The sequence below is a fragment of the Vulpes lagopus genome, chromosome 10 (assembly GCF_018345385.1).
Source record: "Vulpes lagopus strain Blue_001 chromosome 10, ASM1834538v1, whole genome shotgun sequence".
Classification (NCBI taxonomy): domain Eukaryota; kingdom Metazoa; phylum Chordata; class Mammalia; order Carnivora; family Canidae; genus Vulpes; species Vulpes lagopus.
In genome coordinates this window covers 59,316,137-59,326,984 of record NC_054833.1, presented here as the reverse complement: position 1 = coordinate 59,326,984, position 10,848 = coordinate 59,316,137, and the positions used below count along the sequence as shown (strand labels likewise).

The following is a 10,848-nucleotide window of genomic DNA, read 5'->3' as shown; positions in this document are numbered from 1 at the left end:
CACCATGTGCAGGGGACCTGCACCCAGGCCCAGGCCATCAGAAGCCTGCCACCCACAAGGAGACCCTCACCCCAAACCCTCAGAAACACTGGCCATCCGCTCTTGGCCACATATCTGTGTGCATGAGCGACAGCTGGAGAAATAGTGCAGCCAGGACAACAGGTCTCAGATTTGGGGGGCCTGAAATGTATATCATTTAGCAGGAAGGCTTTTCAAGGAAATCATACAAAAGTGGGTACCAAAGTAATACTCAGGGTGCAAGGAGAGATCACAATAACTGACAAATTGAAAACGCTGACCAATGCCACAGATGTCACAAAGTCCAGAACAACTTATTTGTGTTAGTGAGCCGCCTGCACATTGCTATCATACCTTCCTCAGACTAGCTACTGGTTCAATTTCAAGTCTTGCTTCTCCTCCACTGTCCACGTACTTCAGGTGACAAGAGCCACTGGATACATGCATATCATGTGTGCCCTCTGGCTTTGCACCTTCACAGCACATCACCAGGGCCTGGTGATGAACACAGGTGGTGGGAGCTTTCTGGAAGCCGTTCCTAACCCACTCTACATGGACCCACTTAACATATCCCACAACACAGTAAATTGTATATCTCTCTGACTCACCTGTCCCATAGCTGGATCCCAGAATAGCCACAGAGGGAGGGAGTGACAGGCAAGCAGAGTGGAGAGACAGCAGTCTTTACCATTTACAGTTAAAAACTCTTACTTTTGCAAATTTTACAGAAGCACATGGCCACACGAATGCATCTGCTAGGGCCCTCCCAGGAGCCTGGGGAAGCCTGAGGTGGGGGTGGGGGGTGGGGGGTGGGGGGTGGCGGGGGTGGTTCCTGAAGCATAAACTTAATTAGCTTCATGGTGAATTGGCCTCTGCACTTGAAACTTTTGATCCCACATCTAGATGGATTCTCAACCTGCCTAGAAATCCTACTCTTCTAGCCTCCAAGGCTTTTCCTTCTCTCCAAAATGATCGTTTCACACCTTCCTTCTCCTCAAACGACCTGCAGTGAGCTGGACTCTTCTTTGAGGACATGAGAGCAACCAGAAGAAACTGTCTCATCATTTCCTGCACCCCAACTGATCCACACCCTCTATCTCCCCTCATCTCCCTGTGGGTGAGGAGTCTTCCTACTACCTGAGGCTGATTTCTGGCCCTGCAGTCTACTGCCCTGCTCCTGCCCCCCTCCCTACTCCCCTTCTTTAGCCTCCCGGATGGCCAGTACCCCTCCCCACCACACACTGTTCTGCTCACCATTTGTGGCAGAACTTGCTGGAGATATCTACAGCTGCTGTCTGCATGCCTTCACTGCCATTCCTCTGTCAACCCATCCTGGTGGGACTGCACCCAGTCACCTCTCCTCCCAGGTCATCCATGATGTCCAAGACGCTAAACTGATGCTCACTTAGCTCTCTTGTCCTGACTTGACCCCCCAGCCGCTTAGCTAGAACTGGTGGCTCCCTCCTTCATATACTTGCTGTTCCTGGTTTCCCGAATGCTTGTCCCAGGGACACTGGCTCCCTTTTTGAAGCCTGCACTCTTCTGGCTTTTCTGCTACCTTCCTGGTCATTCTGGATTCCTTTGCCAATTTCTCCTCCTCAGCCTGGCCTCTAAGTGTTGGGGAGGGGGGGGGCAGGGCTCCTTGTTCAGCCCCTCTCTTCTCTCCACCATCTCTCCCTGGGTGCCTTTGTCTCATAGCATTAAAGCCACCTATCTCCCAGGGACTGCCCCACATTTGCCCTCCAGCTCTGACCCCCAACTTGATATAACCCTGGCCTACTTGGATAACCAAGGGGATTTTAACTACCCTGCCTAAAGCTGAAGTGTAATGTTTGGTCCCTCTCTCCAAAATTTTCCCATAGCTCCACATTCCTGGCGTTTCCCAACTCAGTAAAAGGCATCACCATCATCCAGCCAGTTACTTAAGCCAAAAACGGAGAAGAAACCCATTCACTTCTGTCTCCACTGTTTCTGCCTCACAGGCCACCACCCATGTCTTGCCTAGAATGCTGCTCCAGCAACCCAAATGCTCTCTCTGCTTCCATTCTTCACACAGCAACCAAAGCAGTCATTTAAACAGAAGCCAGTGAACATGACCTCACGGATTAAAACCCTCTGCTTGCTTCCCATTGCACATAAGAGTACAATCCAAAGTCCTTGCTGAGCTTGCAAAGCCCTGTGTGATGAGGACATGCCTGCCTCTCCCTTTTATCTCTGCAGCACTCCAAATCTTCCGTCCCAAGGACATTGGTTCTCACCAGCACTCACTCTCTAGCTCCCACCAGCAAAGTCCATTCCTGCCTCAGAGCCTTTGCACTTGCTGTTCCTGTCATCTGTTTCTTTCGTCTGCCTGGGCTGGGCTGGGCTGAAATAGCACCACTTCATTGAAGCTACCTCTGGCCACCCGGAATAACATAGCACTGTGCTCTCAAGCCACTGCCCTGTCTGGTTGTACCACCTCTCTCCCTCAACCTTATAACCATGTTATATGATTTTCTGCTTCCTTAGTTACTTTCTGGTCTCCTCTCCCCCGATAGTGTAGCTTCAGGAGAGCCCTGAGCCAGTGCACCCTCAGTGAGTGAGTAATAGGACAGACAGATGCCCAGATTGTTGCCCAGTTTCCTTCTGGAAGTCACTTTCGCCTTGCCAGCAGTGAAGAGAGGATTCCCTGGTAACCGACACAACCCAGAGATAGGAAACCCCCAGGAAACAGGCGAGACAGAAGGCAGAAACCAGAGACGGAGCAGGCCCAGGGCGAGCTCCAGAGAGAGACCCCGTCTCAGCGAACCAGAGCTCCGGGCCGCAGGAGCCCAGCGGGCAGCAGCGCGGCAAGCCGCGGTGTGTGTGTGTGTGGGGGGGTGGGGTGGGGTTGGGGGTCGCTCCCGCCCCCATTACCCGCTCACAAGTGGCCGCGGCAGCTGGCGGGGGCGACCCGGCCGCCCGCCGGCCCGACGCGTGCGGGATCAAAGCGGCCGGGAAGGGGCGGGCGGGGAGGTGGCGGGGGCCAGGAGGTGTGAGCGAGCCTCCCAGGGGGCCTGGCAGGAGCGTGGGAGCGCAGAGTGTCGGAAGGCGACAGAGACCCGGAGAGACGACGAGAGATCAGCAAGCGACCGGGGCGCGCGGGAGCCGAGTGGCGCGGGCGGGAGAGGGAGCTAGAGGCGAGCGCTCGCAGGTGCACCGCCAGCCCGACCGCGCGCACGTTGCCGAGACACCCGGCAAGAGATCGAGCCGCCCAGGGGCGGCAGGGCGCACAGGAAGGCCGGGACCCGCGGATTAGAAAAAGCAGGCGCGCTTCGGAGAGGATAGTAACTAGGATAGACGGAGCGAAGAGGAGAAATGGCCAGGAGAGCCCCGCCCCGCCCCCGCGGAGGGTGGGAGGCCCCTCGGGGTAGGGATCCGAGCTGCGTGGTCTTTCTCAGGGTCACGCCTGCGGAGGTTCAGGGACGGGAGGGTGGGTGGGGCGGTGAGGCATAGAGGGAAGAGTGTGGAAGGCAGCAGGAGCCCCCCTGGGTGGGAGGACAGGAGTGGGAGCATGTGGGAATCCGGATCTGGATCCAGAGCCTCCAACTCTGCCACAGGGTAAAAAAGTTGAGGATTAACGTTTGCTACGAATGTTGGACGGAGATGCTTCTCTGACACTTCATCAGACTTCTCCCATTTGGGGGCAAGGGGGAAAAAAAAAAAACCTAAGGCAGTGCATTGGCCGGGAATCGAACCCGGGCCTCCCGCGTGGCAGGCGAGAATTCTACCACTGAACCACCAATGCAAGCAGTGGTAGCTTCCTTGGTGGCCCTACCTGAGCTTGAGGCCACTGGTCGGGCAGAAGGTGTAGGCCCAGCCCTCAGCAAAAGAGTGCTCCCAGGAGCTGACGTGGGTGGAGCGTCAGGCCATCCTTCCTCCCGCCGGGATCCGGCCACCCGGCCATAAAGTCGCCCCATATGGCCAGGGGCGGCCCCACACCCAGGTGCGAACAGCCCGGGGCCCCAAGCCTCGCGTGCAGGTGAGAAAAACTCAGCCGGAGCGCAGGTTCCCAAGGAGGGGGGCCAGGGGGCTGTTGGGGCCACACATCTGCGCTCCCATTTGGCTCAGGTAGGGGGAGGTGGGATGTGCTGGTGGCCCTGATCCCAAATGGGAGCACCCACCCCAAAGTCTGTGTCTCTCCAGGCTCAGGCTTTGGCAAGGCGGGCTCCGTGAAAACAACCACAACCACCACCACAACAAAAATCTCCTCAAGGTGTGGAGAGGCCCTGGGAGGGCTCCGAGGGCCTGGTTGGCTGGGACTCGGCAGCTTATCTTCCGTCGTAGTCTGCAACCTTGTCTCCCTGTGTCCTTGTCCCGGGCAGTCTGGTTGTCCCGTTAAATCTCTGATTTTATCTACTCAAATACTTTATTCTGAAGCCTCCAGGTGTTCACGTATCATTCTGCAGAGGGTCATGTTCTTGGCTTGAGGTGGGTGTTGATCATTTTTCGTATCTCTTTCTTGTCCCTTTAGAAAGACTGCCAGCCCCTTGCCCCCCTGTGGGCGGGACGGGTCCCCAGGAGCAAGTTGCCGGAGCTCTACTGGCATCAGGTGTCCTGGAAGCCATTGGCCTGAATCTCCTAGAATTAGTTTTGAATCAAATACTTCAATCAACAACAACAACAACAAACAAAAAAACCCAAATACTTCTATGTGGGGAGATGTCCCCACGTCCTGCCCAGGCTTCAAAGTCTTGCTTCCTCTTCCCTCAGGGCCCGTCCCCCTACTCCCCCGTGCAGCCACCAGTCAGTATGACCCTTTCCCCAGCACCTAATTCACTCTGCTTCTATACTGGTGACTTGATGTCACATCGTTTTTCCACTAGATCCTGGAGAGCTAAGCTGGGCATCTGGTGCATATGTCAGTATCAGCCACCCCATCCTAGACCAGTGCGCGCAGTGTTGGGGGAATAGAAGAAGATTCACTTAGATGGAGCCAATGGGCTTGTTCACCTACGGACAGACAGAGCCTCAGTTGATTTAGATTTCACCCAGCACACTCAGATGGCACCCTTACCCAATTAGGAGGTGAATTTTGGGGAAAGGTGCATATGATACAGACTGGGAGGCTGAGGGGTGCTAACTTTTATTTCAGAGTCGGTGGGGGGAACCGTGAGCTCCTAAGAAAGCTGCGACTGGTGGTGGTGGTGGAGGTGGTGGTGGAGGGGGGTGGACTCTGAACATTCCTAAGTCCTGTCCCAAATCACTTCAACTCCCTCTCTCCCTAATAACCTCCTCCCTTCAGCTGGGTTCCGCCTCATTATACAGCCATAAGGGCCTCAAACCGGCCGGTGCTCCACTGGCCTCTCATTTCCCACACTCCCAGGCAGTTCCACGCCTTCTCCTCTCCCTTGCGCTCCTCCCCTTTCCGGGAGCCTCGTGCCCGGGGTAGCGGTGGTCGGGATTCGGGTGCCGAAAGGGGCGGGTCCGGGACCAACCCCCACCTCCCCAACCCAGGGGCCGGCGAGATATAAGGCACAAGGCGGGCAGGGGCTCGGTCCACACCAGTGTCCAGAGGAGCGATGGTCACTCGGGATCGAGCGGAGAATAGGGACGGCCCCAAGGTGAGAGGCGGGAGGGGAGGGAGCAGAGGCCCCTGGTCTGGTCAGGGCACGGCGTCCCTGAGGCCCCGGAGAGGGCGCTGAGTTGGAAGGGGGGGAGAGATGCGTGGGGGGACCCTAGGAGCAAAGAGCTGGGAAGGAGGCTGGGACGTCTGATGAAGGGGTCAGGTCAGAGCAGGAGCTGCGTGGGGTGCAGAAGTAGAGGTCTTGGGTTTGGGTAATGGGGTTTGGCACCTTGCGGCTTGGAGGGTGTGGGAGGGGCCGGAGTCAGAGTTCAATAAGCCAGGGGAGCACAGAGATGGGTGGCAACAAAAAGCCGAGGGGGTAGGCACTTGCTCCACGCGAGCCCAGAGTTGGCCCAGGGCAGCCTTATAGACGAGGTCCGAAGGCACTGGTTCCAGAGACCTGAAACCTGGTGGAAGATTTTAGAACCAGTGGAGAAAGGTGACTGCATAGATACGTTAGAGGGGGAATAGGAGGCGCGGTTGCGCTGGTTATCCCCCTTTCTACACTCAGGGCCGCCAACTCAGAGCCCGCACCTTGCGGCCCACGTGTCTGGGCGCAAAGAGGGCCCCCCCAGAGTTCTCCACTGAGACAGAGACTGCACCAGGCGGAGACGTAGAGAGAAAAGAGAAGGAGAGACACAGAGAGGGGAGGAGGGAGGACGAGACGAGACCCGGGAAAGAGGAGGCGAGCTACAGGCATTGATTGACCCTAGGGGCGTCGGGAGGGGGAGCGGAGAGGGATCCCCGAGGAGCCCGGCCCTAGGCTCCGGTGGGGGCGGAGGCGGGACTATCCCAGCCGCGGGACCCGAACGCCGGCGCGGCCGCGCTGAGCCCCGGTCCGGTCGGCCCGCTCTTCCTTTCCTGCTGGTCGCAGATGCTGAAGCCGCTGGTGGAGAAGCGGCGCCGGGACCGCATCAACCGCAGCCTGGAAGAGCTGAGGCTGCTGCTGCTGGAGCGGACCCGGGACCAGGTCAGTCCTTCTGCCGGCCCCGGACCGCCCCCAGCACCCGGGTCCTCGCGTCCCATGGCTTTCCTACGGGGGTGGGGGACACATGCTGCATTGGCGACCCAGGCCCCCAGGCATCCTGACCCGAGTCCCGCCCTTGGAATCCCATCCCAGAGCCCCCTGTCGCCCTCAGAACGCGATCTTCAGGGCCGCCCCTCGGGTCTGTAAGTTTCACACGGGGCTCTGTAAATTTCACTCCCAGGGTCGGTCAGCGTTCCCACGTCTGGGTCTGTAAATGCTCCCTCCTCCTCTTCCCCCGCGCCCCCCTCAGAACGGCCTGCTGGGTGGTTAACTTCAGGCCCGGGGGTTGCCGGTTTCCAAACCCCTTCCTCACACTGTGGGGTCTGGTTTCATCCCCTCGGGTTGGACGGTGTGGTCTCAAGGTTTTCCCAGGACCATTCTTGGTCGTCGCCAACTCCGCGTTTGGTGGCGCGCTCCGTGCGCAGCGCGCGCACGCGATCGGGGGGGCACCCCCAGCTCCCGCATCCCCCCCTCCCTTCTTCCCCCTGCCACTTCCCCCCTCTCTCCCCACCCCTTTCTGTCTCTGCGCCCAACCCCCCTCCCGTCTGTAGAACCTCCGCAACCCGAAGCTGGAGAAAGCAGAGATACTGGAGTTCGCCGTGGGCTACTTGAGGGAGCCGAGCCGGGTGGAGCCCCCGGGTACAGCGCGGGGGGGTGGCGCCGCGGAGGGCGGGCGGGGGGGTCCCGGAGGCCCGGGCCGGGGTAGCTGGGGCGGACCGTGCGATGGACGGGGGGGCTTGGGGAGTGGTAGGTCTGCTCCGAGGCGAGGTTAATAACGCCCGCGCGTGTCTGTCTCTGTGTCTCCCTCATTTTGCTCCCTCTGTCCGTCCATCTGGCTTCCTGTCTCTGTGCGGCTGTCGGGCCTCGGTATCTCTGCGCCCCGCCCCTCCCCTCACCCCTGCGGGGCCCCGCCCTGCCCGCCGGTCCTCCCGCCGGCCGCACCCGCCGCCGCGGCTCCAGGGGTTCCCCGGTCCCCATCTCAGGACGCCGAGGCGCTCGCCAGCTGCTACTTGTCCGGCTTCCGCGAGTGCCTGCTTCGCCTGGCGGCCTTCGCGCACGACGCCAGCCCGGCCGCCCGCGCCCAGCTCTTCTCTGCGCTGCACGGCTACCTGCGCCCCAAGCCGCCCCGGCCAGAGCCGGTAGATCCGAGGCCTCAAGCGCCTCGCCCTCCGCTGGACCCCGCCGCCCCGGCGCCCGGCCCCGCGCTGCACCAGCGCCCCCCAGTGCACCAGGGCCCCCGTAGCCCGCGCTGCGCCTGGTCCCCGTCCCCCTGCTCGCCCCGCGCCGGGGATCCCGGCGTGCCGGCGCCCCTCACCGGACTGCTGCCGCCGCCGCCGCCGCCGCACAGACAAGACGGGGCGCCCAAGGCCCCGCCGCCCCCGCCACCCGCTTTCTGGAGACCTTGGCCCTGAGCTTGGGGGGGGTGGGGTGGGGGCGGGGGCTGGGGGTGAGGTAGAGACTCCAGCCCGAGGGCAGCAGAGGGACCCGGGCGTCGGGGCGAGCAGGTGTTGGGGAGGGCGGAGGGGCGCGCGGGCGCAGCGCGCGGGTGAGATGTGGTCTATATTAGAGTATCTATATAAATATATATTTCCCTGGTTCCTGTCCCTTTTCCCTGTCCCCCTTGCGTCTAGGATTGTACCCTCTCTGCCCCCGGCCCAGCCCCAGCCCCTTCCCGAGTCCCTAGTGCATGGAATAAAGTGGTTATTAAATCCCCGTGTATCCCCGAGCCAGGGGCCTGCCTTTATGTCGGCGTCCACGCCCACTTCTGTCTCCCTTTCCTTCTGTCTCCCGCCCTCCCTTCCCCCCACCCCCAGTCCTGCTCTCCATGGCCCAAGCCCCGGGGCAGACAGGTAAGTAAAGAGAGCAGAGCGGAGACTGAGGTTGGAGCTGACACCAGGTGGAAAACACTGAAATAGGGTAGGGGGAGAAGGGATGGGAGCCTTTAAGGAAGAGCCGGATAAAGAGGAAGGGGGATTAAAAAAAAAAATTGAAATAAAATCGACTCTGGTGGGATTCGAACCCACAACCTTTGAATCGCTCTTTCGTCACTAGAAGTCCAATGCGCTATCCATTGCGCCACAGAGCCACCTGGCGGGCGGCGGCGTCTGACGGCTTACGGGTACTAGCACCGGCGCAGGGGCGGGGAGGGAGAGGGGTGCGAGGGAATTGCGCGGGGCGTGCCGAGAGCGCGTGGTTGGGACGTCGCAGGCCTGCTCCGGAGCGGCAGCGGGCCCAAAGCACCAGAGGCAGGCGGGCTTGCGGGCGCGCACAGGTGGGAGAGAGCATAACTGAACTGCAGCGAGCGAGCCCAGAGCTCCGGCTGCCCTCTTGGGGGATGCTTCCAGCCCCCCCGGCGCACCCCACTCCCAGATACGCCCCGCCCCCCCCCCCCCCCCGTGGAAATAAACTCTTTCCGTTGTAAATACCGGTGTGCCTCTGCTTCCTCCGCTCCGTCAGCTTCGCCCCCCGCTGTTCACCACTCTCCGGCTTCTCAAGAAGGCCGGCTGACCCGCGGGCACAAGTATCACGAGCCCGTCTCGCCCCTCTAGTCTCTTAGGAGGACTACGGGGAGGACTCTCCTCCACGCAGGTAGCGTGGCCGAGCGGTCTAAGGCGCTGGATTTAGGCTCCAGTCTCTTCGGAGGCGTGGGTTCGAATCCCACCGCTGCCAAGTTGGAGTTTTTCTGGTGGCCTGGGCACCCCAGAACTCCTAAGACCCTCTCCTCCGGGGGATGTAAGCCCCTTGTTTTTACGAGGACTCGCCATCCTCTCCTGTCTGGCATTCTGGTCGGCCTAGCTGGTGCCAGCCAGGACGCGGTGGGAGCTGCCAAAGTGACCTTCCGTTCTGCATAAGGCACTTCCGCTGTATGATGCATCCTCAAAAAGCATCCTTCTCTCCCCAAACTAGCACGATCTGCTAATTTTGTAAGTGCTGACCGAGTGTTCTGACGGTGTCTGGGCTCCAGTGCCCAAGTCCGGAAAGCTCTAACGACAGCACCTTCGTTTGCTGACCTCAGACTCGGGTGACAAGAGCTGCTCACGTAAGAATCTGATACGTAAGAGAGTCCAGAGGGTACCCAGTAGAGACAAAAAAGGCTGATACATAAAATAGGCCAGTGGGTACTGGCTAAAATGCAAGGTTCCACCGAGATTTGAACTCGGATCGCTGGATTCAGAGTCCAGAGTGCTAACCATTACACCATGGAACCAACTTCGGGAAAGCTACTTCTGGGAGTGCACATATTACTGAAGTTCTTGGTCTGCGCGGCTCCCTCCCCTCCCATCCTGCCATTCATAGGAGACAAAAGAAGAAAATAATATGCCTGCCGGAAGCAGTGGACACCTCTACGCAGCACCTGAAGTACAAATTGAGATGCGCTGTGACGTTTAAAATCCGCACCATCCTCAGAAGACACGGGGCTTACTGAAAAGATTGTTAAGATCCATTCATAATTTAAAAATAGTGATCTCGTGTTAGGATGATAAGATTTCATTGGGTTAAAGAAATTGTTATTAAAATTAATCTCAAAAAATTAATCTCACGTGATTCTTTCTACTTTGTATTGTGCCTACTAGCACGTTTAAATTATCATAAGAGAGCTCTACTTTCCCTTCACGGTCATTCGTTCTACTTTTTGAAAACTAAAGTCCTTGACTGGGTTACTATCATATTTCTTTTTTAAAGACATGTAACAAAAAATAAATAAATAAAGCTCTGTTACAGCACTTTCACGATCCTTTTCCCCTTGGTTTTGTTTATTTATTTATTTATTTATTTACCCCTTGGTTTTGTTTAAAAGAATATAGATATTACGTGTATTCAAGAAGAGATCTAATCTATACTCCTTGAGAGGGGGAAAAAAAGTTGAGCGCCCGAACAGGGACTTGAACCCTGGACCCTCAGATTAAAAGTCTGATGCTCTACCGACTGAGCTATCCGGGCTCTTGCCTGCTCCTTGCTCCATTGCCTATTAGAGCTATCTACCCCACGGAAGTCCAGGCTCTTGGAAACCGAGGCTGATTGCATGCACGAGCGCAGTGCCCCGGGCGCGCGCCGGGAGAAAGCAAGGGCAGCCCCGCGGCTGCCGCCTGCGCTCTCCCGGCCTCGCTCCAGCAAGGTCCCCGCCCGAGTCGGACCGCCGGGGCCGGAGCGCGGCGGAGGCCGGGCCGCTGCGGTGCCGGGACTGGCCGCGCGGGGCCGCTGCCGCCTGCGGACCTCC

At 58.8% G+C, this 10,848-nt stretch overlaps 1 protein-coding gene and 5 non-coding genes across 6 annotated transcripts; 2 read left to right on the top strand and 4 right to left on the bottom strand.

Moving 5' to 3' along the window:
- Positions 1-3,713: 3,713 nt before the first annotated feature.
- On the bottom strand, positions 3,714-3,784 carry TRNAG-GCC. Its single transcript has one exon. It is a non-coding gene; the product is annotated as a tRNA-Gly (tRNA).
- A 1,774-nt stretch (positions 3,785-5,558) lies between these two features.
- Positions 5,559-8,410, top strand: HES7 (hes family bHLH transcription factor 7). Its single transcript, XM_041772797.1, has 4 exons — positions 5,559-5,600; positions 6,477-6,572; positions 7,181-7,268; positions 7,590-8,410. The coding sequence occupies exons 1-4, from the start codon at positions 5,559-5,561 to the stop codon at positions 8,039-8,041; spliced, it is 678 nt and encodes a 225-aa protein (XP_041628731.1). The 3' UTR covers positions 8,042-8,410.
- A 218-nt stretch (positions 8,411-8,628) lies between these two features.
- On the bottom strand, positions 8,629-8,715 carry TRNAR-UCU. The gene is given in 2 exon segments: positions 8,629-8,664; positions 8,679-8,715. It is a non-coding gene; the product is annotated as a tRNA-Arg (tRNA).
- Positions 8,716-9,217: 502 nt separating this feature from the next.
- On the top strand, positions 9,218-9,299 carry TRNAL-UAG. Its single transcript has one exon. It is a non-coding gene; the product is annotated as a tRNA-Leu (tRNA).
- Positions 9,300-9,765: 466 nt separating this feature from the next.
- On the bottom strand, positions 9,766-9,837 carry TRNAQ-CUG. The gene has a single exon. It is a non-coding gene; the product is annotated as a tRNA-Gln (tRNA).
- A 661-nt stretch (positions 9,838-10,498) lies between these two features.
- TRNAK-UUU lies at positions 10,499-10,571 on the bottom strand. The gene has a single exon. It is a non-coding gene; the product is annotated as a tRNA-Lys (tRNA).
- Positions 10,572-10,848: the final 277 nt, after the last annotated feature.

Excerpts from the sequence above, each read along its gene's own strand:
- HES7 (XM_041772797.1), top strand. The coding sequence starts at position 5,559 with ATGGTCACTCGGGATCGAGCGGAGAATAGGGACGGCCCCAAG. Across the intron at positions 6,573-7,180 it reads TGGAGCGGACCCGGGACCAG|AACCTCCGCAACCCGAAGCT; the intron begins GTCAGTCCTTCT and ends TCCCGTCTGTAG. Across the intron at positions 7,269-7,589 it reads GAGCCGGGTGGAGCCCCCGG|GGGTTCCCCGGTCCCCATCT; the intron begins GTACAGCGCGGG and ends CCGCGGCTCCAG.